The sequence below is a fragment of the Hesperophylax consimilis genome, chromosome 10, assembly GCF_061612785.1.
Source record: "Hesperophylax consimilis isolate HC1 chromosome 10, BYU_Hcon_1.0, whole genome shotgun sequence".
NCBI lineage: Eukaryota > Metazoa > Arthropoda > Insecta > Trichoptera > Limnephilidae > Hesperophylax > Hesperophylax consimilis.
Genome location: NC_142845.1, coordinates 27,964,308 through 27,992,307, shown reverse-complemented (window position 1 = coordinate 27,992,307; position 28,000 = coordinate 27,964,308). Strand labels below are relative to the sequence as shown.

At 33.0% G+C, this 28,000-nt stretch overlaps 1 protein-coding gene across 5 annotated transcripts; it reads left to right on the top strand.

Annotated features, from left to right (window-relative positions):
- The first annotated feature begins 1 nt into the window (after position 1).
- Positions 2-27,274, top strand: LOC149420567 (putative chitinase 10). 5 transcript variants are annotated; one of them, XM_089636211.1, is made up of 20 exons: positions 2-58; positions 4,048-4,111; positions 6,507-6,710; positions 7,456-7,607; positions 8,941-9,164; positions 9,809-9,926; positions 10,399-10,584; positions 11,274-11,442; positions 12,167-12,272; positions 12,952-13,187; positions 14,437-14,607; positions 17,354-17,505; positions 18,920-19,146; positions 19,263-19,380; positions 19,633-19,818; positions 20,092-20,263; positions 25,990-26,086; positions 26,281-26,390; positions 26,500-26,548; positions 26,930-27,274. In XM_089636211.1, exons 2-20 carry the CDS (start codon positions 4,048-4,050, stop codon positions 26,997-26,999), a joined length of 2,811 nt encoding a protein of 936 aa, XP_089492337.1. In that variant the 5' UTR covers positions 2-58; the 3' UTR covers positions 27,000-27,274. The 5 variants fall into 5 exon arrangements, with proteins under 5 accessions (XP_089492337.1, XP_089492336.1, XP_089492334.1 ...); XM_089636210.1 differs by lacking the exon at positions 2-58 and adding an exon at positions 137-376 and having other exon boundaries at positions 4,048-4,105; XM_089636208.1 differs by lacking the exon at positions 2-58 and adding an exon at positions 137-376 and having other exon boundaries at positions 12,955-13,187.
- The last annotated feature ends 726 nt before the right edge of the window (positions 27,275-28,000 follow it).

The following is a 28,000-nucleotide window of genomic DNA, read 5'->3' as shown; positions in this document are numbered from 1 at the left end:
GAATTGAGAAGATTGTGGGGTTAGTTGTGGATTTAATTTCAAGTTCATTACCAACTCGGTGGGTTAATTTAATACATACAACGTAAATTTAATGACGTCTTTTATGTATAGTTGTTGATTGCTTCGCCGATAAAGTTCAGTATTCATCTGCTTGCGGTCGAGATAGAACCGGTGAACGGTCGTAATAAACTTGAAACAAAATAACAAATATAAATAAACTTTAATGTTGCTTCCCAAAGTGTTGCAAAGGATTAAATATAATAATTAATGTTATTATTATGATTGTTTGTGTAAAAATGTTCATGTAGTTCAATATTTTGTTCAGTTTTTGAGAATATTTTATCAGTTGAAGGAAAAATCTGCTAAGATGGGTTTGGTGAGTTTTAAAATTCTTGATTTTAGAGTTTTGTATGAAACAAATTAAACAAAATGTTTCCAATGTCGACCAATTCGAGGTTCTAAACAACATTTAGATATGTAAAATTGAATTGTGTTTACAGAAGTAATTTAAATATATTACAAACACATATATTGGGTGAAAATTTAATGCCAAAGGTCAACGAATAGTGGATATAAAACTTGCACATATTGCAGATTGCCTTGAAAATTTTGATCTTCAATAACAATGCGTACTATATCGAAGGCCCTGTATAAAAGTACAAGTCCAAATCTATCGTTTTGAATAAATATTTTGTTTTTGGGCATGCACGGAGAAAAATGAATATTGCTAACTTATTAAAAATCTCTTCAAATTATTGGTATTCCGGTTTAAAACAGGATTTCAGGCCCTTTCCTAAGCTAATAGTAAATTTCTTACATATCGTAAACACGTGTTCATGCACCTTAATAATATACAATGACGAAATGCGGAAAAATAATGATTTTACATCATGATAATACGTTTGTATTTTACTAAAAGTTTATTAGGAAACCTATCAATTCATTCGTGTTACGCTTGTAATCCGGTTTTTAACCGGGTTACGAATGATTTGAAGATATTCTCAATAAATTAGCAATATTCAATATCAGACATATTTCTAAATATGTATGCGAATGTAAACATTTTTTATAGTTTTCACTGAAATTTCTAAAGTTTAATAAAATGCACGGACACAATCATCAAATTGAAATGTAAACAATTCGAAATAGATTTATATAAAACTGGGTAAGTACATCTAAATAATTGGATATTTTCAAACAGGTTTTTCGACTCTTAAGGAGTCAACGTTTTTATTATCTTCTATTTAAAACTGGGAAGAGCCGTTTTTGGCTAATCTTTTGATACCCATGTAAAATTATTATGGTTTTTTGGACTTGTTTCCGTTTAATATTGGGCCGTCGATAATTGGGTAGCATTTTAGTGAGTTGAAGAATTTTGTCTTATACCTACTTGAAATACTCGGGTCATGTAAAGTCAGAATAACATATGAGTGTGTATGAGACGAAATATGAAAGTGACTGAAGTAAGGAGTGTGAGCCGAAACAGAGTTGTTTAGCGGTCTATCTTATCTGCTTACCTCTCCCGGGAAACGACATGATGGTTAATTAGTTAGTTACAAGTATGTGTTATTTAAAACAGGACTGACTCCATTTAATTTATGTATCGAAACGATATACATTTTTAAAATACCTGCTAGCGATAACTCCTAGAACATCACAAAATTTCTTGAATATATTGTTTTAACTTTACTTCACATCTCAAAATTTATTGTCTGTTTTTTATGTTGTTTTCGTTGTTGTTGTTGTTGTTGTTGTTGTTATTGTTATTGTTATTGTTATTGTTAGTGTTATTGTTATTGTTATTGTTATTGTTATTGTTATTGTTATTGTTATTGTTATTGTTATTGTTATTGTTATTGTTATTGTTGTTATTGTTATTGTTGTTATTGTTGTTATTGTTGTTATTGTTATTGTTGTTATTGTTTTAAACATTCACTTATCGTTATACATATTTGTATACACCTTTATTGGATGGTTGGTTTTTTTGTGTAACCCTCTGTCTGTTGTATAAATAACTTAACAAAATAATAAAATAAAAACTGAATGGAATCTTTCAAATCCCAGTGTATTAATTACAAATTAATATCAGGGATTTGAAAGCCGGGGATTTCGTACTGTTAAAAAAGTGGTTCAATGGCAACTAAAGAGAGTGGCAACTCAACACACTTTTGAAATAAAGTAATTTAGAGTGATGAAAAAAGATCTTTAAACCCAATCAAAAGTAACCTATTAAACATAGTTTTTTTCATCACTTTTCGTAACATTTACATTTCAAATTTGAACCAAAACTACCAACTTCCGATTCGATTTACTCGAAAACGAAAGCTTAAATAAAAAAAAAAGTTGTACAAAAAATCGACTCCATAAACGCTATACGTATTTTAAGTGTACTACGAGTTTTCGGACACCGTGTATAATATTCGTCTTTTTTACAAGTACATCTGAAGCTGTAAATCGTAAGAAGTCACGGATGCAACAATTCACAACATAACTAAAAAGTATACCGGACATTAACTAAAAAAAATTACTTAAACTAAGAAATATATTGTGTACATAAAAATATGTTTAAAAAAACAACAGTGATAAATACCTTCTTAATAATTAAATAAAAACAACCCCCCCCCATTCACACAAGCATAGCATTTTATGGCGGTAGGTACATCAGATCTTTAAATAGAAATATAGATACATAATTATGGGAATGAAATGATACTACATAAATGAATTATTAATCTATTATAGTATATTTTATTAATATAATATATTTTATTCTCATAGCTCAGAAATGCACAAAATAATTTGCAAGGCAGATAGAAATATTACACCTTTAAATTTATACGATGAGAATGCCAACATTTTTATAAATCCCAACCAGGAATTATTAGATTCCTGGTCAAAAAAAATTTTACACGCAAAACACTTCAATTATCTTAACCAAACGTATGTTGACAAATTTTCGTCAAACAAATGGTTGAGTATTGGAGAGTTGAGCGCAGAAATAGAAGGATTTATGCTTGCCATTCAGGATACAGTTATGAATACTAAAAATTATAGAAAGCATATAATCAAAGATACAAATCAAATAGATGATTTGTGTAGAAAATTTTTGGCTTTTCCGGAAACTATAGAACATATTATATCGGGATGTTCTATATTAGCACCGTCCGAGTGTACATTTAGGCACAATCAAGTTTTAAAAATAATTCACCAAAATTTGGTAATTAAACATAACTTGATTGACTGCCGCAATATAGTACCTTATTATGAATACGAACCAAATTCATTTTTAGAAAACGAATTTTTAAAAATATATTATGATAAAACTATAGGTACTAACAGACCGAACGATTAGTCATAATAGACCCGATATAGTTTTACATGACAAAATTAAAAAAAAAAAAACTTATATCATTGATGTCGCTATTCCAAATTCCTGTAACATTCAAAAATCTGTTAATGAAAAAATAAGAAAATACACAGATTTAGGAAACGAAATAAAAAGAATTTGGCATTCTCAGACTATAAAAATATTACCATTCGTTATTTCGGCTACTGGCATTATACCTAGCTCTCTCATTAAAAATTTAGGCGTATTAGATCTATCAAAAAATTTATATATAAAGATGCAAAAGTCGGTCATTTTGAATACATGTAGGATAACGAAAGATTTTTTAAATATTTATGTTGAGGGATCAGTAGGATTTATAGGCCCTGTTAGAAGTTCTACCGAGCCGAACCCTCTGATATGAAAATATCTGGAGTCGGTGAATTTTTTTTCCCATTTGATCTCTGGTGAGTTGACGTGTTGTTGTTCTTGTATTATTTTGTATTTATTTTACTTATATAATGCACTTGCATAGTGTTGATTGACTAGCTGATCATTTGTGGAAAAGTGAGTGGAAGGGTTTAGTTTTTCCTATGGGGAAGATTTAACCCGGACAACAAAATCGGAAGCATAAAAATAATGTGTTTATATTGTTGTACAAGTAAATATCTTGAAAAAACATAATCCCACTTATTTAACATGATCATTGGTTTTTTTTCCAGATGGGATTTTCGAAATGGACACTTGTTGTCATTGCGTGTGTCCTCGTCACAGCTTCAGGTACAGGTATTGTTTTTGGAATTGCTAACTCATTTTGAAAACTTCAACGACCTCCATGGCGGTAAACTACTTTAATAAATAAAAAGTTGTTTCCAACCCAGAACCCAGAATTTAAATGGTGGAAAAAAAAGTATTTTAACGGGTACTTTACATTATGGATTAGTTGATATTGTTCTTTGTTCTAACCTAAGAGTTCTAACCTCTATGGGATGTATATCCGATGTACCTATATACTCTCAGTACCTTATTAGTATGATTTAGAATTGCAACTTTGCTAAAAAAAGCTTTCGTTACGTGACTATATCTGAATAGGCTAGTATTTCTCAACAATTTGCGTCAGTATAGCGCGCTTTACATGTGTTATTGTAGGTAGGTAGCCTTTTCTAAAAGAATCTTTTTTCATTTTTTTTTATCAAAACTAGTTTCTGAACTAAAAATAAATGGCAGGCCATTCCGAGAATTTTAACCTATTGTGTTGTAATGCTCTGTTCCCAAATTTCGTAATATTCTTGAAAGATATGATTTAGTGCACTTGAGGCGATTTTTTTACAAAAACAACGCTATAAAAACTATTCATTGACTGTAATTATATTATTATCAGAGTGTTCGGGTTCAGGTTCAGGTTCAGGATCAGGTTGTGTATGAGGCAACTCACGGAATTATTCTACCTCTTTGGATTTAAGATCCATCTCTTTTATATAATTACCTTAGCCGAAAGCATTTAAAACTGGTTCAAAAGTACTTGTTATCGAGAAAAATCTCAGTAATTTTTCAGTTTACACTTCATAGCCATTTGAGGCTACCAGTGGAGTTCCACAGGGTTCTCTCTTGCAACCTGTAATGTTTTGAATATTAATCAACGACATAGTTTTAGCAATATTTGAAGGAGTAAACATACCATTGTTTGCCGATGACATTACTATCTTATCAATGATTACTTCAGTCAATGAATTTAATATTCTCCATTATAATCTTAATGCCTTTTTTTTAATCCAAATTTCCTATTCCCTCATGCTAGTTATTGTGTTAGGATAGGTTAGGTTTGTTAAAAGAGGAAAATTCTTGCTTTATCCTTATGTGGTTAAATAACCAAGTATATATTTAAACATTTTTCACCTTATTCATGCGGTATCCGTTTGATAAGTCAGAACGGATAGTAACCACAATATAAAAAAATTAACCCAATGAACGCAAAATATGAATAATATTTATGGGCACTTACATTATTTATCTAGATATGCAAAATTTATTAATATGTATAACATAGTAAAACAAGCATAAAAAGTATTTAACAAATATTTTTATGCGTGTTTTTTTATTTTATTTGGTTTATGTGAATCCGCACATGAGCCCCAACTGGTCCCAACTGTCTGGAGCCAGTGAGATTATTTTATCCCCAATTGGGGTATGTTGTGAGGCTGATGTGATGGTAGTGGGGAGGGGAAGGAGATGGGGAAGTCCTGGCTATTCAGATCTGGTCACCAAACACAGTTGTCAATTCTGAATGGTGGTCTTAAACTATACTGAGAGTATCTTCTTCTCTGGAACTAAACCTATATATTATTTTAAATAAGTATTTTGTGAAATAACAAAAATTGATAAAAAAAATTACTTGCGCACGCTAGGATTTGAATGCGACCTTCGGATTGCTAGTCGAGAATCCTCCCCCTTGAACACGGAGGCCGAGAATAATGGAGAAATCTAGTAAAAAAACATTGTTTTATTTTTAGAATATTCACTGCCCTACGAGTATTTATATATTTATATAAATTTTCAGCACAAATTATAAACGAAAGTTTTTTGTTGTTTGTTTTTGGGGTGTTATGCCGTGTTGCGCTAACTCCTTCTTTAGCCGACGTTTCGGACAGCGTTGCAGTGTCCATCATCAGGGCAGATCCGGTAGATCCGAAGATGTGCAACGCTGTCCGAAACGTCGGCTAAAGAAGGAGTTAGCGCAACACGGCATAACACCCCAAAAACAAACAACAAAAATGCTTTTGGCCGTGAGAATCTAAAAACTTACCTATAAACGAAAGTGTTTTATTTATCGCTGGAGTCCCGGTGGCTTATTTGTAAATACCCGACGCGTTATCCATTCGGGATATTTCAGCAGCGCTCGAACGCGAGCTGTACTACGAATTATGGGAAAGGAACATTGATTAAGAGATAGGTAAATAGCTGACGTTATTATTATCGAAATATCCCGAATGGATAACACGTCTGGTGTTTACAAATATGCGTCCCGGTCGGTATCTAAAACCCTATAAAAAAGAATGCATAGAAAGAATTTTTTTTTTGCTAACGCAGTTTTCATTGAATTTTCTCATAAGGTTGTTATTTAAAATTTTCTCATAAGGTTGTTGTGTTATTTATTTAAATAAATATTTCGCTACATTTTCAGAAACTGCTGCAAGTGAAAATGCAGAAATCAAGCCAAAAATGTTGTGTTACTACACCAACTGGTCAGCATATAGAGGGAGATCCGGCAAATTCACTCCGAAGAATATAGACCCATTCCTCTGCACACATATTCTATACTCCTACGCGCTGTTCAACAAAGAAGGTGACGTCACATACGCCGACCCCTGGGTGGATGTTGACCTTGGTGAGTAAATAATACATAGTTTTTCGTGTTCATATATTAATGCAGTATAATAGTATATTTGACACAATTTTTTCGCTAGGAAAAATAGAAAATAATCACCGTAAAATTAAAACGGTGGCGCTCGACACTTCGACCTTTGATTATCATTACAAGTCATTTTTTACTGCTGAAAAGTTATAAATGTTTTTTTTATATTTCATAAGTGCACACACCACTGTGTGCCTTTGAGTTCCCTTTGCGATATCTACGTAAACAACGAATGATCGCTTAGAAACGGAGAAAAATGAGCGTGGCTGATTTATTGAAATCCTCTTCTAAACGTGATTGCAATCCATTTCCAAATGAAATTTTAGTCCATTCAGAATATATCGGAACACGTATTCATGTAATTGTGCTTTTCAGAATAAATATAATGATGAAATGCGACAATAATAGAATTTTTATGAACACATTTTTAGACATCCTAATAACATATTCGTGTTGAACCGACAGGTTGTAAGGAATCCTGTCAATTCATCCGTCAAAGGTCTGCAGTCTGCTCTCCTCTTACATATTATTCCTCCTAGGTTATATTAAATTTATCAATAAAAACAAATCGCTACCTATCCAAAAGAATTCCGATTTTAATTTCCAATATGTTTTGTGGACGTTTCTTTCACGGCAAAATGGCATACATTTGTCTATTACTGATTGATAAAAACATCTATAAAAAGTGAATTTTAGAACAAGAAATTTTGTTTGCTAGGTGGATACAAGACCTTCACTGGCCTAAAGGTCGTCAATCCTAAGCTGAAGGCAATGCTTGTCATTGGAGGCACCAACTTGGGATCTCTAACATTTACTTATATCTCCACCGATGATGGTAGACGGAAAACCCTCGTTAAAAATTTCATTAAGGTTCGTAAGCTATTTTTTAACTTGTTCCAAATCTGAATACTGTGAAATTTTGACAAAATTATCAAGGACTCTAAGGACGGATTGTTTCAGAGAATTTGAACAATTCTTCAAATATCAAAGTGAATTTTCAAGTTCTTTTCAAGATCTGTTATAAGTTGAGTTCTGTCAAGTAACTGGTCTATAATAATATAATACCAGAACTTGAATAGGACGTTCACAGAATCCGAAAAAGAATGTTGAATTTTGATGAATTGTTCAAATTCTATGAAACATCCCACGTTTCACAGAATTTGAACAATTCATCAGATTTCAATGATCATTTTCAAGTTTTGTGAAATTTTCCGTCCTTATTAACTAGTAGTTATAAGAACACTGTGAACAGTAGACCCATCGTTTACATACCAAAGTATTATTCTAATTTACTCTCATTTATTATATCAAAACTAAAGTGTCCTCTGATAACATTAGATTTGTAAATACTTATCTACTTAATAACAAACCATACATTTTATGTAACATTTAAGAAAATTTCAAATAAGGAATTACACAATTTTAACTTTAGGCTTTTCCTCAAATGCAATGTTCAATTTTAGATTATTAAAAAGTACTCCAGATACTAGCTGTACCCCGCAACGCGTTGCTGTGACTCAGTCTCTCTGTGCAGATATAGAAACGATAGCGGGTTTTGCTTTTATTTCCAACAGATGTCGCTGTTTTTCGAAAAAAATATGTTTTTACCTGTCACAGATGATATTTTTATAAAACACGGGCGTATTCTAATGCAACACTGTGTCAAAATTTCAAAGCGATCGGTGAAGAATTATCAGAGATTTAAGATTTTTAACAGACGAATATTTAAATTTTTTATTTATGAACATAGATTAGTGGAATTTTCAGACCTTTATTTTCCGCAAATCGTGTGCTGTGCCCTGCATTATGTTTTTTATACGTACCCTCTCCCCAGTTGTAGATAATAGTAAGGAACAAGAGTAGTCCATTGATTGAGAGTATACCCTAAGAACACAACAATGTTGCACAGTGCTTCTTTGTCTGTATAAATTACGTGTGACAATTTTTTCACGATAGCAGTTTGAAATTTTGAATATATATTTTATATACAAATCGCTTGTAATTCCTCATGATCGAAGTCCAGATCTAATGTATAATAATGTCTGTTTCTAGTTTTCTCAAAATAAAAATTCTTTCACTTCTTTCAGTCTCACAACTTTCTCGAGTGGGGGCGCTATAAATATTCCACTAGTTTTAGGCAGTTGAAACTTTCGTGTGGTATCGTATAAAAAACTTCTTCAATTTGTCATTTACATTTTTATAGTTTATGCGAGACAATAATTTCGATGGCATAGTTCTGAACTGGAACACTCCAGCAACTGGCAAAGGAAAAGCCGAGGATAAAGAGAACTACGGTCTACTGCTGCAAGAGTTCAACGAACAATTCGTAGCTGAAGCCGAGGCTCAACCGAGACTAGAGCTATCCATCACCATCACACACGGCAACGATGTTATTGATATGGGCTATGACATCCCTGCCATCAACAAGTAAGAAGAGATTGACATACTCTATCTGTTTGGCGACCAAAAGAGGAAATAACGGATGAGCCAACTTTTTTTGTTTGTTTCGAATATATTCGTACCTAAAAAAGTGTATTCTGGTCTTGGGTCGATCCTGAACGATCCGATCATTTTGATCCAAACACGAATTACCAACGATTGATATAGTCAATTTATAAAAACATATAATACATTATAAATTTGTTATAATTTTGTAATGTATTATCTTGTAATAAAAATAAAAAAATGTATATTCGATCAATAATTGATCGACTAGCTCTCAGCTTAGTCAGCACCCATCAAGGGCGTGGCGAGCGACCATATACATGAATACATTTTGAAGATCGGTCTTCACGAATCTTGTTCTCGCGACATCTCTAGATAATAGCAATGGTAGATACCTGAAATTTGAAATAGTCTAGAACCGCAGTAACTGTTCATTACAGACAGTGATAACACATCGATTTTTTTCTAAGTTTGAAGATCGGGTACTTTTGATCCGATCACTTCGCCAATGGGTCGTGATTGACCACGGTCATATAAAATGATCCGATCGATCATGTAGAAGTTTACTGTCTATAATATCCAAGTATCTCACAGGTGTTCATATTTAACATCAATATGTTTTTCAGGTACGTTGATTGGGTGTCAATTCGCACGTATGACTATTATTTAGGTCTCGAACCTACGGTGAATCATCCCCATCAGCTGTACTCACTCGATGGGACCCACGACGACCAAACGAATGCCGTAAGTTATAAAATGACCTATTCCAGTATTTGATAAAAATTTCTGGATTTAAAAAAAAAAAATCACTCAGAATAAAAAATAGCGGCTGTTAAAGATTTATTGTACTGATAATGTGGAAAGAGATTGACAACTATTCGATGATAATTTCTTCGGTGCTATTATTAATATTGGATAATGACCTTAAAAAATCTAACTTTATCTTGCTCTTATGGTAGCTTTGTCGCCAAATGAATATTAATACAGTTGTGGTGTAAACCACAATTCTTTGTCAAGTAATGTACAATAAAACTTATGTATTGAATCGACGTTGGTTGTTGTACCTACGACATATGGAATTCCTGGGAAAATAATTTAAATATATTATTATTTTGGAACGATCGCAGTATATGACTCATTGAATAGAAGAATGCGCCCGTTACATACCTAAGCGAGACGATTGACAACAATTTCGAATAATATTTCTAAATTTCAGGACAGTACCATCCAATACTTAATAAGCAAAGGACTGGAAAAAAGAAAAATGTTGTTTCTCATAGCGACCTTTGGGAGGACCTTTACCCTGGAGGACCCTACCTCCACAGACTTAGGATCTCCGGCCTCTGGGCCCGGAGAAAAGGGAGAATTCACAGGGACCAGAGGCTTCTTGTCCACATATGAGGTAAGGAAATTTCTTCAAGTTATTCATCTTTTTATAATCACAATACTTTATCCAAATAGGAGATTCATGGGTGTTCCCCAGGGTTCACATCTGATGCTAATTAAATGTAATATTGAGGGGTAAAATTGCGCTTGCTGATATAAAGAGCAGTAAATTTAAATATAAAGCCAAGGCCTGTTAATAAAGGAACAAAAATTTCATTGACAATTATTTGATACGGGATATTTATTACATATCCGAAAACCTGTTCGAAAAATTTGTACCCTCATTATATTATGGCTCCCTCATCATTCTGACTAGGTGAACACGACCAAGAATGCCCTTATGTGTAATATTTAGTAAAATATATGTGAAAAATTTAACTCCTAATTATATTCCAACTTTCTGAAGTCCCCGGCGTTGCACAAGCTTTACACAGAGTTTTTCGAAATCTAATGTAGATGGTGATCTTCCTCTTGTTTTCACATCAAGTGTGCAAAATTTATCAATCTCGGAATAAAACTCTAGATATGTATGAAAATAAAATACACGCCACCTGCCCTTTGTCCACTACAGACACTCTTCTTTATATATAAATAAAATATAAAAATAAAACTGTTTTCTCGTGAACTTTCACCGATCATTTAGTTGTTATTTTGCGACAATTCTTTTAACATTTAGCACGATTTTTAATTATTTGCTTTCCTAAGATATGTTCGAATCTGCTACATAACAATGGGAGTGACCATTGGACCGTTGTTCAGCCCAACCCTCAGGCTGCGGGACCTTACGCCTACAAGGGGGACCAGTGGGTGGGATACGATGACGCGCCGACTGTCGCCTTGAAAGCGGAATACGCAGCTCGACTGGGTCTTGGAGGTAAGATTTTCAGGAATATCTCAGGGGTCTAACGTGGGTCCCCTACTATTCTATATTTGTAATTTTTATTTTCATATTACACAATATGTGTATGTTGGTGCTGCACGTGAGAAATATGAAATATTGTGAATGTCAAAGCCTGTGTTAGTGGCCAGGATATCAGGAATCGTTAGGATGTTTTTAAAAGTTACACAATACAGGTGTTATTAAGTGTCACCCTACGCGGATTGTGCCTATACTTAATGAGCACTGACCCATCAGTGGGAGTTTTATATCACTTATGGGGCGATCAAGAGTTAAAAGTGCTTTAAGAGGGGTGATTTAAATATAAATTTGGGCCACAGGCATACTTTGGGCGCTTATTTTAAAACACTAGATAATTCCGCACTTTTTTGATGTTTATATATATATGTTTAATACATTTATAAGGTTTCCGTTTCATAAAATTTCAATTTTCATTCAGATTTCATGACAAAATTTTCTCTGGAATCTGACTTTCCTAACGATAATAATAACGCATTTAATGGTTTGTTCTTGGGCCATGTCAAATGTTCGTCCACGGCGCTTTCTTTGTCAGTGAACTGGATCTGTGAGAGAAATATCCCTGCAGAAATAAACAGTTCAAATTGATCAATGGAATCCGTTCCCGGCCTGTCTCTGTCTCTCCAATTATTATTTAAATTAACGTTTTTACATTAATATTAAAAAACTTGGTTTCTTTCAGGGCTGGCATTTTGGACCATCGATATGGATGATTTTCTCGACACGTGTAAACAAGGACCGTATCCCCTGATTACTGCTGCGAAAAATGCATTTTATAAAACTTTAGGGTATGTAAAAAACTATTGATCTAATAAACATTTTTAAAAAATAAGTATTGTTAGGGATACTTTCTATATAACTATGGTTAAAAAACTTAGTTTATTTCTGGTTGTTTTATAATAAATAAATAAAATACCTAGTTTCCTAGTTTGCGTGGCAGCTTTTGGGTAAAATAATTAAATATTGAGAAACACACCTAAAACAACACTTTTTAATAAAATTATTCACATAATGGATTTTTTTTTATTCACCATAGAAATAATGTCAACAATCTGCATAGAGTATGAAAATAGAAAAAGTCCCAGATAATAAAAGATTAAGTAGTGTTCAAAACTCTTCAAACTATTTTGTATTACCTAAACAATATATCTTACCATACATGCTGTATACAGGGTGTAACAAAACGTACCCAACAAACCTTAACCAATGATTCCTTATTTTGAGTTACTTATTCCTTTTTTTGGAGTGAAAACATGTAGATGTCATTTTGCTGTCCAGTGACATGTTATTCAATTAAAAAAAATACAAAAAAACTGTCATATGTTACCATTGGTTACAATTTGTTACTACAGGCTTTCCCCTATCTTCCAATTCTGTGGGAACAGGACGGAGCTAGTGCCACGTTAAAGTCTGTCTGGTACGGCTTGTAACACCCCTATAAAATACAAATGTAACGTTTTTTTCTAGTAGAATTCCAATCTCCGAGCCAAGTAACATCCCTGTGTCCACTTCTGGTCCAGTTATTAAGCCCCAATCAACTTTGACCTCTGAATCTCCTCGAGTTCCTGACTCTATGTCTATTCTAACTCCAGATTTACCCTCTGCTTCAAATTCCCCCCTATACCCTCCCACAAAACAGTCATCAAAACGACGAAGACAAGCAAGACAAGCAACAAACACGGACAGGCCTTCGGGAAAGACAGGTAAGAATTCAATATTTCAAAAATGCTAATATTATTTAATGTTGTGTGTTCATTTATTTGTTTTGATAATGAGGATGTTTCCTACAGCGAATTTCACGTTATTTAAAAATCTATAATAAAAGGCTCTGCTACACGTACACTTCCGAGTGGCGGTACCACACGCTGCTCTAGGCAGCGTCACAGAAAAGTCTCACAATGAACGACGCTGTAAGCCCGTACCTTACATTTCTGCGCAGCGGCCTGGAGTGGCGCTTGGTAAAGTAAAGTCCTAAGTAAGGTACCGGCTTACAATGTAGTCCATTGTGAGACTTTTCTTTTTTTAATGTTTTTATTTAGTTATAAACCTTTTAACAACTTATTTCGATTACATTAAGAACACTTTACAATACATCTAAAACTTAATCTTTATAGTATTTAGGCATAACCCACGAAAAGCAGCAAGGCTTTTAGCTTCTTTAACATCTGTCGGTAATTCATTAAAAATCTTACATCCTTTAAAATAGAGATTATTTTGGGTTCTCGAAAAATTTGTTTTTTCCGGAGCATCTTATTTATTTAGCTTAAATATAAATATTAAGGTATTGTAAATTATTCGCTGTCTTAACATTCCTAGTTTTTTTCTGAAAAATAATTATCTTAAAATACCTACTATAATTCAATACTCCTCACATATATCTATTTTGAATTATTTGAAATTTCTTTAGAATCTTATTTCGAATAGCAGCATGTCCCGTGACGTCGCAACAATCAACAATTTGACTTATATCTTCGGTATTATTCGATACGTTCCAAAAAATTATAAAGTTCTGACCCCAGTACGCGTTAATTAATATGATACACTTGTAAAAAATATGAAATTTAGTTGTAAGAGATGACCTCATGAACCTTTTTTTAATGAATTGTTAACCCTTTTCGCACATCAATTTTTTAAATTGAAACTATAAAGCAAATATACAAATTGATAACATTACAATCAATTGCCATACTTTAATAGTAGGAATAGTTACAAAAAAATCCAGTATCTTAAACATTTGAAATATTGGACGATAAATGAATAATACGAAAAATATGTAAATATATAGCACAATATACCTAAAAAACATCGGAAATTATATATCACAATATATCTGAAAATCAACGGTAAATATATGTCACAATAAATTACAATAGATCTGAAAATCATTGGTAAAATATCAATCAATTAGTTTTAAACTTAAAGTAAATAAAATTTGTTGAAAATCAATTTCAGAACCTCGCGTGGTGTGTTTTTACACAAACTGGTCGTCGTACAGAGGGGAGGGGGGTATGACCCCTGTGGCCCTGGATCCCTACCTCTGCACCCATCTCGTCTACGCTTTTGGTAGCATCACCAATGAAAGCATGGTTATATACTCAGATGAACCAAAGGACATTGTTGAAGGTAGGTTTACAACTGGTTTGATCGACGAATAGACGATCAATAACAACATTGAAGATTATTAATAATTTTCGAGAAATACGAATTGAAATATTCTTGTAAAACTAATACAGAGTGTCCGAGGTAGGTGATTTTACATGATAGTTCTAGTAAAAACTCTCATTGTTCAATGACTCAACAGATTCATGTACTACTATCAGAGTTCGAACTAAATCTCTTTCTGCCATCTGTAAAAATTTACAGTCTCTCTCAGATCTTCAAATTATCCAAAGAGATCTTCTCCCCTTATACAAATTAAAATATAGTCACGTCACCCTATTCCCAACATGTTTTTAAGGAATCGGTATCCTTAAAACCATTCGATTCTCCCAGCTCGTGCTGTCAATATGTAATATGTTCAATGATATTATTTCATCTAAATGGCCCTTTCTTTTATTCACTGATGGCTCCAAATGGCCGGATTCTCCTAACTGTAGTATAGATATTAACGTTTACCACAATAATTCTAATGACAAAATATTCCATTCAATTCAAAACCAATTTTCAATATTTTCAGCCGAGTGCGTGGCAATAATTGAATCTCTCAAATATATAATCAAAAATAATTTTGAACATTCCCTTGTTCCCTCCGATTCCCTTAAAAAAACACGCCATATTCTTAATCCTGATAATCACTTTGTATGCCTTATTTGGGTGCTGATAGTTTTCATTCCACAGAGCTCTGGAAAAACCGTAACTCTTATTTGGATTCCTAGAGATGTTGGTGAGTGACGATTTTGCGGATACCTTTGCAAAACAAGGAGTATCTAATCCTATTGTTATTCTCGTAAGCTACATTTCCCTCTCCGATATTTTTTCCAACCTCAAAGAAAGATCCCGCAATGTTTGGAAAGAGTTTTGGCACATTCTTAGTCAATCCAAAGGAGCCTGCTAACCCTCAATACAAAGGAATATCCCATAAAAAACCGCGGTTTGAACAATTTTCCCTTTTTTCCAGAAAAGAAATTTCCCCACTTATTCGAATGACAATTGGACATTGTGCCGTTCCTTCTCACCTTTTCAAAATGCATGTGCTCGACTGAATATTCTCTGGTTTAGAATTGGGAACTTTAGATCACACACTTTTGGTTGATCCTCTTCTATCAAGCCTTATTAAAATTGCCTCCCTTCCATTCAACATCTCTTCTCTTCTAAGTCTGATTTCGACTATACCCTTTGTAGAGTTCGGACTTATCGTGGCGTGTAAAGGTAGTACTCAGTAAAGTAATATGTGATCTAATAGTGGTATTTATTAGTGAGCTGTTTGTAACAAAAGACACTATCCTAGCATGCATCGACTTTTATAGAATCTCGCAAGCATACTATCTCGCTTGCACATACACATTAACACAAAAACCACACCCCTACACTTAAACAATAATTACATGTGAATATTTTTTTTCTTCAACTCTATACAATACAAATAACTAAATATTTCATTTTTGACTTAATACATTATTTATATACATGTAATCACTATTATTTTATACACTTTTCTCACTTTGGGAAACGTGGGCGTGGCTGTGGTCCGGAATTAAGGATAAAAGCGAGAAAAAATTGGAAAAAAGTATGAGTAAAAAAGACATTTGATTTTTTTCAAAATTTCAACGTTTTAAGATAGTTTTCAGGTACAAAAGTTGAATTGTTTGTTTGGAGAAAATATTATTCTTCTATGGAAAAAAAAACAACGGAATGTAGAATTATCTCTCATTGCGCACTTTACCCCCGGACACCCTGTATTGTAATTCGGTGAAAGAATCCTGTGGTTATTAGATGATTGTTAATTGTGTTGCTAATTGGAATTAACATCACCGTTCTCAATTCAAATCAATTATTTTATTTTACATTATTGTTTTATTTTAATATCACACCAGAGATTATAGCATCCCCAATTGGAGTATGTTGTGAGAGTGAAGGTAGTGAGGAGGGGAAAGAGGAAGGTGGGTCAGTAAATGGCCTTTCAGATCTGGTCACCAAACACGGCTAAAGCCATTTCAACCAACGTCTCAATTCTGAATGGTGGTTTTACACCAGAACGTACGAGCATATTCCACTCTGGTACGTGCTGCAAAAAAAGTAATATTTTAAATGAATACATAAGTTGTGAAATAACACAAATTAATCATTTTATAAGGTAATTTATTATTCAGAATTGTTATTTTTTGATCTACCGGTATTTCAATGGAGATGCTTCTAGGAATCAGCGTCATTGATCCCTTTGGTACCGGTGAATAATTGGAAAACACGCCAAATGTTGATAATTGTCACACTAGAACGGGTCGTTTTTACGACTTGTTCTTAAGTTCAAAAACACGGCTATGGAACGATTGGCTAGCCTCTATGTTTCCTCTCTCTTCAAGACCCATTTTCACTCCTTTTTCTCCTCAAAAAGACCCTCCACACAGCATCCGCAAAAATGACACAGGCCCTGAGGGATATTATTTTCCCCAGAGCCTTCTGTAAAAAAACCCTTTGTTAGGGATATATTGCATGGAAGACTGTTTTTTTGTATTTTTAAAATATACATGTCAAAAAAGGTATTCATAAGATGTGATTGAACATTAAAAAAATAAGCATGTCAATCTGTAAAATTCGTCAAGCATAACTTCACACGAATATGATGAGAATTTTTTCTAATTGTTTATTAAAATATTTCTGTCTTATAAGTTACATAAAAATTGGTAAGTGAATGATATATTTATTTTTTAAGATGGTTATGGAAATTTCAACGGACTGAAGAATGCCAACCCTCAGCTGAAGACGATGTTGTCGATAGGGGGCATGGCCGAAGGTCCCGCCACTTTCTCATATCTTCTGGATGATGATGAACGAAGAGCAAAATTGATTCAAAATATTGTCAAGGTACAAATAGATGTACTATACTACTAATGAGGAATTCCCACGGAATTTCATAGTTATAATAATTTTCAAAGCTTACTGTTATATACAGACTTGGTGGTACTGTGAGGATCTCAATAATAGAATGCGTGTGCGGATAGAATGTTTATTAACACTTTAGAACGGATTGTCTACTACTATCTTCTTAGCTGTCGGTTGGGAAAAGAGAGCGAGCAGATGCATCCATCTTCTTTTATACATCGATCTGTCATCTCGCTCTTACACATTCAAAAAGCAGGCGTACCACCTAAAACCTTTCTTACACTTACATTTTTTAAAGCTCTCCAAAACGATCGAAATCTGACAGGGTAAGCGTGACGTCATATGTACCTCTGTTTTGTCGGTTATCTCCAAGGTTGTATCCCAGTCGATGTTGTTGGTATAAAAACAATAATTCCCAATTTAAATATTTATTAAGATTTCCAAAAACATGAATCTTTTGAGATAATTTGTACACTACAGTGGTAATCCGTTTGTGATCCTCACGGATCACAAACGGATTACCACTGTGAAGGTTCTATCAGAACCCGCCGACAAATCACAGGGCGTTTACGGTACTCTTAAGGTTTTAATCGTTTTAAATGACGATTCATTCGTTCTACTTACAATTGTATGTAATAAAACTTATTTCTTCACAATCAGCATTTGTTGACCAATATCAGGGGTAGGCAAACTGCTGCCCACAAGCACTTTTGGTGCGTCGTGCTGACAGAACCGCAAAACAAAAAATTAACACTCTGAACACTAGATCAGTTTTCTTTCACTGTATGTCAGGTACTGTGTATGACAGATAATTCATAGTCGTCGTGTTAGAGCAAATATAAAAAAATAAGTTCAATTATTTTAATTTAAAGTTGGTGGTTTGGTGAACAGGTTCATTCATAAGTTAAAACCTGTATTGTGTTAAAAATGCAAAAAAATAAGTTGCTTATTTATCTGATGCATTTCGAAGGAAACGATTCTCGTGTTCCGAGAGCAGTTATCAAATTATTGTTTCAATTAAAAATAGGAGAAAAATATTTTCGAGTTTTGGATGTAGTGTTGAACCTAGGGACGCCCATACAGATTAATGCTTTAAGTTAAAACCATTTTTGTTTTCCAAATGAAGGATACTTTTCAAAACCGTTGGAATCAGTGGAATCTAAAATTCTAATATCATTTTCAAATCATTTTATTGTTCAGCGTGAAACCATAATTTAAGCTGGGGACTAGCATACTTAAGTTAGAACCAGTCTTGTGTCCAGAATGCACGAAAAACAATCCAGTTGCGGATTGTTAAAATAACGTTAAATGTTATGTGGACTTAACATTTTTGCTGTTCTGGGCTGCGAGTCATATTTATAGCGGCTAATTTAATGTTTATGAAATTCTTTCTCAGTTCTTGCGCCTACACCAGTTTGACGGGATCGATTTGGAATGGGATTTCCCCACATTTGGTAAAGGATCTAGTTCTAAAGACAAAGAAAACTTCGTGAAGCTAACCCGAGAGATGAGGGAGGAATTTGATTCGGAGATTCATGTGAAGTCCCCGCTTCTCTTTTCAATCGGCGTTTCTGCTGTCAAGAACATTATCGACAAGGCTTACGTTCTTCCTGAACTTTCCAGGTAAAAAGATTTTTATTTCCGGTTCACGAATTAAAAATGTTATAATTGACTGACGAAAGAACGTCAAGGAAACCCCAATTTGTATAATAATATTTAATACATTATACCACTTGCAGATATGTGGACTGGATGAATATTCGGAGCTACGATTACCATTCCTCCTTGCACAATCAGACTGTTATTGGTCACCATTCTGTCCTGTTTCCCGAAGTCGACGAAGATCAGTTGACAATTGTTTGTATCTGTTTATTTTTGTTTATCATCTCAGAAAACTGCGTTACCCTGTCCTCTCCCTTATGCCAGATTAAATGAGGGAAGAAGGAAGAATATTCAGAAGATAACAAGTATTCTGCTTTTGCATTCGAGTATCTTCTTGCATCTACTTCATTAATTTGTCGTCTAGTGTTTTTATGGAAAATGATTTGCATAAGTTTCCAATTTTATTGAAAAGGTATTAAAAAGCTGACCATATTTATTTTATTACAGAGCTTCTCCGTCCAGCACCTAATCGAAGGAGGAGCAGATCCTGCCAAACTGGTGCTAGGAATTCCTACTTACGGGCGTTCTTTCACCTTGGAGGATTCTGAGTCCACAGCCATCGGCTCTGAATTTTCATTCCCTGGGGAGAAGGGACCCTTCACACGTACAGGTGGATTCATGGCTTACTACGAGGTAACTTAACTGAAGAACTTCTGCTTCTTCAAGATCGGTCTAAAGCTGCCAGAATTTGGATATTCAAAATTGTACTAAAAGCAACTTTGCTTCTTTCTAATTGGAACTATAGCTTTTACAATTGGTTTCGTTTTGCAAACTTTAATAACACTCTTTGTTGTCCTGCAACTTGTTCCATTGTATGGCATCTTTTCATGGGATGTCCTCATTTTACTTTCTTTATAGTTTTATTGTTGTTTGTTTTTATTTTACTTCAGTACGCTCTCTTTTTAGATATGTGAAAGTCAACTTCCGAAGAATGACTCTAGCGAATCGTGGACCGTAGTGAAGTCAGACCTTGGAAAGAGGGGACCGTATGCCCACAAGGGCGACCAGTGGGTGGGTTATGATGATGTGGAGAGTGTGGCGAAGAAGGCGAAGTATGCCGCCGAAGAAGGACTCGCAGGTAGCTTTTATTTGTCAAAGAATCGAAGGTAAAATTGACAATTTGAGTTTGAGTGGTATATTCCATACACCACATCAGCGATTAATTTGGATTTAATCTTTCACTTACAAAACGGAGATTCATCTCAGGGTGTAAATTGTTTTCAACAAATATGCTGTGGAGAAATACGGCGGAATCAAAAATGATTTCGTAGAGAATTGTTAAAGACCGAGATCAATTCCCGGAGGCACATAAATATATATATAAATATTAGTTTTCCGTTTGTTTTTCTAATTCGTATTGTTTGAATATTGTTTCTACAGGTTATACAGTAGAACCCCGTTAATTCGAACCCCGATAATTCGCAAAAACGCGGAATTCGAAATTTTCGCCAAAAAAATATCCACAGAAATTTATTTTCATAAAAAATGGTTTTTTAATTCGTTAATTCGTAATTCGAAATTTATTTTTGATATTATTCGAAAATTTGTTTGTGTAATTCGATAAACTTCGATTTTTGCGAAAATAAATCATAAAATTTCGTAAATCTGAATCTAAAAGACAGCCATGACGGTAAAACGCCGAAAAGTGTATTTTTACGTGTTTATACATCGTCCTAATTAGTATAATTATTTTGTAAATCGGAATCGATTTACACTGGAATGTCGTATTTTTTCCAATTTATTTCGAATATCCGAGTTTGAAGGGCCGAGAAAATTCGAAATACGTCGTAGTTTTATGAATTTACACCAAATATCTGAATACAAAGGGTCGGCTGCGATAGAATTCGAACGCCAAATTTGAATTTACGTGGAAATACGACATATTTTTACGAATATATTTCAAATATCTGAATTTAAAAGGCCGGCCGCGACGAAAATCTGCCAAGAAAATTCGGTTTACGCGGAAATATATCGTATTTTTACAAGTTTATTTCTAATATCTGAATTTAAAGGGTCGGCCGCGACGAAAATCGGCCGCGAAATTTCGATTTACGCGTAAATATATCGCATTTTTACAAGTTTATTTCAAATATCTGAATTTCAATGGTCCGGCGTGACGGAAATCGGCTCCGAAATTTCAATTTACGAAATATATGGTATTTTTACTAAATTTACTTCGAATATCCGAGTTAAAAGATCCGGCGCGACGGAAATCGGCCGCAAAATTTCGATTCACACGGAAATATAACGTATTTTTACGAAATTTACTTAAATTATCTGAATTTAAAGGGTCGGCTGTGACCGAAATCGGCCGCGAAACTTCGGTTTACGCATAAATATATCGTATTTTTCGAATTACCGAGTTTAAAGGACCGGCCGCGACGTTAATCGGCCGCGAAAATTTGATTTACGCGGAAATGTGTGGTATTTTTATGAATTTGCTTAGAATAACTGAACTCGAAGGGCCGATCGCGGCGAAAACCGGCTGCAAAAATTCGATTTAAACAGGAATAATTCGTATTAATACGAATTTATTCCAAAGATACTATCCAAATTTGAAGTGGCGGCCGAGGAACTCGATTTTCGCCGTCTTTTTTTTTTTCATAAAATTTCAATTTTTTTTTTTTTTTTTTTTTTTTTTTTTTTTTTTTTTTTTTTTTTTTTTTTTTTTTTATATATACAATAATATTATTATTGGGTTTATAAAAACAGTTTATTTTTAAACAAGTTCTGCTGTGTAATTATTATTACGCGTGACAGCTGTTTCGCCCTCTGAAGGCATTATCAAACTGTGGGTAGCCCACTTACAGACGATAAATTTATATTATTTCTAGGTAGGTATTTTAATTTCATTTACTGATTTCTTAATTGATTTCTAAGTAAAATATCAAAAATTATTAATGGTTATTACCCCAGCAAAGTTTCCCCAATTAGTGTAATGTTTAAATTTGACTGAATGTCTTTATGTTAGTTATTCCCAAACGATGACTCATAGGGTTATTTTAATAGCATAATTAAGTACTTCATAGTGCACTCATATTTGCATTAGGTTTGAAGATATCTAGTAGGGGTGAACGAATTATATTTGTTTGTTCATTAATTAGAATAGCTTTTGGATTATTAGAGTTTTTGTTAATTTCTAACTGCTCTAAAAGATTCAGTTTACGGCCTTTATTTTGTATGTGTAACGGAGTTGGTTTATTATTATCATTAAGTGAGTGATTTTCATCTAGGAGATGTTTGGCAAATTGAGATTGTATTTTATTATTATTTTTAAAAGATCTTATATGTTCTTTAAACCTAGTGTTAAAGGACCGGCCCGTTTGTCCAACATAAACAGCGTTGCATTCGTCACACTGGAGTTTATAAATGCCACTATTTTGTAATTTGAGTACCTTACTTTTTGAGTTTTTAAGAGATGATCCTAAGTTGTTATTTGTGCGGAAGGCAATATCTAAACCACACTTTTTGAGGACTTTGGCAATTTTATTAGATGTCTGTCCGATGAATTCTAAACACCCGAATTTATTATTCGTCTTATTATTAGTCGTTGGGTAAATTAATTTAAGGTTATTTTTGTGTTTGTTATTATTAATTATTTTTTCAATGTCTCTACCCTTGAAGCCATTATTTTTAGCAATAGTTAGGATTGTATTTTTTTCCTTCTCGTATGCTTTCTTGTCAAGTGGGATATTAGTAAGCCTATGTACCATTGAGTGGTAGGCAGATAATTTATGTGACCATGGGTGTAAAGATTTATAATTAATGGTCGTATCTGTAAACGTAGGCTTACGGAAAATTTCAAACGTATGTTTATTATTTTCTCTACCGATAGTTAGGTCTAAAAAATTAATTTTATTATTACACTCTCTTTCAACCGTAAAGCAGATTTTACGGTTGATGGAGTTAGCAAATGTGACAAAAAGATCTAATTGTCTGTTGGTACCTTTCCAACAGACCAAAATGTCGTCAACATAACGAACATAGTATATTATGTGTTTGCTAAAGATTGAATTTAAAATTTGTTTTTCAATGTAATCCATGAATATTTCTGCAAGAAGTGGACTGAGGGGCGATCCCATTGGTAATCCGTCGTTTTGTTGATAGAATTTATCATTAAACTCAAAGTAGTTAGTTTCAACACAAATTTTAAATAGATCGAATAAGTCTTTTTTAGTAACTGGGTTTATATTAGATTCGTCTAAAATATCTTCAATGATTTTAAGGCATTCTTGAATAGGGATATTGCTAAAGAGACTGACCACGTCTAAAGATATGAACTGGCAATTGTGCGGTAGATTAATGTTTTTTATTTTATTTACAAGTTCGAGAGAATTTTTAACGCTATGTTTTGGGTAGAATTTAGTATGTTGTTTGAAAAGAAAGTTAAGTTTTTTGGCGAGTATTGTCGTTGGGGCGTTTATAAAAGAAACAACGGGACGTATGGGGATATTATCCTTGTGAATTTTAGGTTGTCCGTATAATGCAGGAGCCCTTGGATTCATCACCATTGCACTTCTTCTAGCGAATTTATTTGGGAATATTGATTGGCAATTATTTATTAGGTTGCGCACGTTTACTGAAATTTTGTCCGTTGGGTCCTTTTTTAAGATTTCAAAGTCTTCTGGTTTTAGGAATGCTTCTACTTTATTTAAGTAATCAATTTTGTTTAATATAACGACGGAATTTCCCTTATCCGCTTTAGTAATTGTGAGGTCGCTATTTTTAATTTTGGCTTTAATATCATTTAAAATTTCCGTTTCTTTTATATTGAATTTATTTTTATTTTTACTGGTTGATTTCAAAGTTTTTCTCAATATATCCGCTGTTATTTGTTTAGGTAAGCCGTTATTTTTTATTTTAGACAGAGAAATTTCTGTGTCGATTGCCAAACATTCAATTTGTTTTTTAGTGATATCTGAATTTATTTTATATTTGAAGCCTTTATCTAGTAAATTTATTTCATCTTCTTCAAAAGTTTCACCTGATAGGTTAATAGTTTTTATATAAAACTCCGTGTTTGTATTACTTTGATATTCATTGACTTTTACATTTTTATTTTTAGATTCGACAAGTTTTTTAAGTTTATTTTCCTGAGTTTTGAATTTATCAGATATAATTCCGCCGATGTGTTCACGAGTATCGTAATCCAGGGTATCAAATTCCCATGGATGCAGTTTAAAAGTTAATTCCGAATGCAATACCTTGATGTAGTGAAGTATTGTGTCCCTTTTCCGACAACATTCCTTAGTCTCCTCCTTCAACCATATCCTCTGCGCTCGATGCACAGTTTTTATGGCTGCCGAGGATTTGCTTTTGGTAGAAATATGCACGTACTTGGGGATCACGTTTAACTTCAAACACTCTTGGTTAAACCAAAGGTTTTGCACTATTTTCCGATGTTTTAATTTTAATCGTCTGTAAAAAATCACTTGGGTAGCTATATCAGCAACCTTCAATTTATTTATTGTTATTAAGTTTAATTTGTAGAACTCCATTTTATTTTTTTATTTTTTATATATACAATAATATTATTATTGGGTTTATAAAAACAGTTTATTTTTAAACAAGTTCTGCTGTGTAATTATTATTACGCGTGACAGCTGTTTCGCCCTCTGAAGGCATTATCAAACTGTGGGTAGCCCACTTACAGACGATAAATTTATATTATTTCTAGGTAGGTATTTTAATTTCATTTACTGATTTCTTAATTGATTTCTAAGTAAAATATCAAAAATTATTAATGGTTATTACCCCAGCAAAGTTTCCCCAATTAGTGTAATGTTTAAATTTGACTGAATGTCTTTATGTTAGTTATTCCCAAACGATAATAAACGATAATAAACAAAATAGTGGCATTTATAAACTCCAGTGTGACGAATGCAACGCTGTTTATGTTGGACAAACGGGCCGGTCCTTTAACACTAGGTTTAAAGAACATATAAGATCTTTTAAAAATAATAATAAAATACAATCTCAATTTGCCAAACATCTCCTAGATGAAAATCACTCACTTAATGATAATAATAAACCAACTCCGTTACACATACAAAATAAAGGCCGTAAACTGAATCTTTTAGAGCAGTTAGAAATTAACAAAAACTCTAATAATCCAAAAGCTATTCTAATTAATGAACAAACAAATATAATTCGTTCACCCCTACTAGATATCTTCAAACCTAATGCAAATATGAGTGCACTATGAAGTACTTAATTATGCTATTAAAATAACCCTATGAGTCATCGTTTGGGAATAACTAACATAAAGACATTCAGTCAAATTTAAACATTACACTAATTGGGGAAACTTTGCTGGGGTAATAACCATTAATAATTTTTGATATTTTACTTAGAAATCAATTAAGAAATCAGTAAATGAAATTAAAATACCTACCTAGAAATAATATAAATTTATCGTCTGTAAGTGGGCTACCCACAGTTTGATAATGCCTTCAGAGGGCGAAACAGCTGTCACGCGTAATAATAATTACACAGCAGAACTTGTTTAAAAATAAACTGTTTTTATAAACCCAATAATAATATTATTGTATATATAAAAAATAAAAAAATAAAATGGAGTTCTACAAATTAAACTTAATAACAATAAATAAATATAAAATTTCAAATTACGTGGGAATTCGTTAATTCGAAATTTGATTTTTGATGTCCGCAGGATTTCGAATTAACGAGGTTCTTACTGTATCCTCATAAAAAATAAAGCTTAAAAAATACAATTTTAGTTTAAACCGTATTTCCCTTTACACAACCAATGAAATCGGTTTCAAGGATGATTTTTGATTTTAGGGCTGATGTTTTGGACAATCGATATGGATGATTTCCGTGGAAATTGCGGATTGGGGAAATTTCCTTTGATCAATTCTGGAAAGAAAGAGTTTGAGAGGTAATTTTAAATCATGATATATTTCATTTGTGTTGCTATCCAAACGATATTTTGGTGTAGAAGACGGCTGTGACGTCACGCTTATGTCCCTTTCTACCTGGCTTGGGTATCTGTGATACTTGTTGCAAGAGTAAAACAAAATAATTGATTTAACCATTTAATTTTTTTTATTAATATGATGAACTATCTTGCAGAGTTAGAAACGCCATGCCAGCTCGAGCGCCCCGTCCAGTCCCAAAAATTTCAAGCGGTGGAGGAGCTAGATCATTTCCATTAAATACGCAAGTGAATTCAACTCAGGAAGGTGACCTGATTATTTCTTTGTCTAATTATTATAACATTTTTTATTCCATTGTTTTAATGTTGCATTAGCCAACAAAAAAATTATTTGATTGAAATCAAATTTATTTCAGAAGGAAATGACGTGTCGCAGAATAAATTATCAAAGAACAATGGAGGAAGGTAATAATAAAATTACTGCAATGATTGTGAGATTTTCATTTATTTCAATACATATTACAGATATATCAGTTAAGCATGAAGAATGGGAAGGGTTGTTTCGGAGAATTTGAACAATTCATCAAATTTCAAAGTTAATTTTCAAGTTCCATGAAAGAGTTTTTCAAAATCTGTTATTATTTAAGTTCTGTCAAGCAATTAATTGTAATTTGATGAATTGTTCAAATTCTCACTTTGAAAATTTGAAGAATTATTCAAATTTTCCGAAAAAACCCGTCCTAAATCTCTACGACTATCGATTGAAATTTATATGAACACGGATCGTTAGTTTAACTCGATTTATTTGTTGCTAAAAATAACTAATTAATTTGCTTTCTATTTCAGATTAACACCATCACTTTTGATTTTGGTTTTGGTCAGTTTACGTATTTTACTCTTTGAATATTTCTGTTAATTTGCCAAATTCCTCCAAGTCCGTTCCAATCTCATTCATTTATTTGATCTGACTATTTTAAAACAAATACTGTTACCCCTTTACCGCCAATCATGGAATTTCACTGACCCCTGAAAATAATGGATCAACTTCTAAAAAAGAGCCCATAGGATGTGAAATTCTAGGAAAAGACAATTCGAAAATGGTAGAAATAATGGATTTTCCCAATATTTTTTATTTTTTTATTAAAGTATTTTTATTACAGAAAATATAACAATTATCATATTATGTCAATAAAGGATATTGAAATATATGTTTTTTTCTTTATTATTCTTATCTCCATAAATTGAGCTCTGTTATATCTCTGCTTACCAGCAGATTTTTGTGAGTTGGGAACTCTTGATTAAGTAAAAGGTTCTTTACAATTATTTCGTGTATTTACGTTACAATAAATTTAAGTCTGGATTTAGCTATACTGTTCACTACCTGAGGGTTGGTAATTCTCTTTTTTTGCAAGCTTGAAGTCTGACAATGATACTTCACAGGCAATTGCTACACACTAGCGACATCTGTCGGACTCTGGAGTAAGCTTTATGGCTGGTGCCATCTATCGCTAGAATATCCAACTTTTTACCATACATCACAAGCTGCATACCACATGGATTCGGGAGGAGTATTTACAGACATAATAGAAAATAATGCTTCCTTGGTGATATATAAACAATATTTAATGAATTATTAAATAACTACAAACGTAATAACTATTCAACTCAGGGCCTATTCTGTACGGTAAAAGTTAAAAAAATATATATATTGAAGTCGAAAGAGACAGAAAATAGACATAGAAAAAAGGTACGCCAGCCACCTGTATGTTTAAAAAGAAACCTCATGGTATGGGTTTAGCACCTAATTTACCTACTAGATTAAATGAAAAAGGTTTGTATTGATCATATCAGCTTTTCAAAGTTAAAACGGCTTAAGTTAAATCGAAAGATTTCAAGAGAGCCAAAAACTTTGAACAT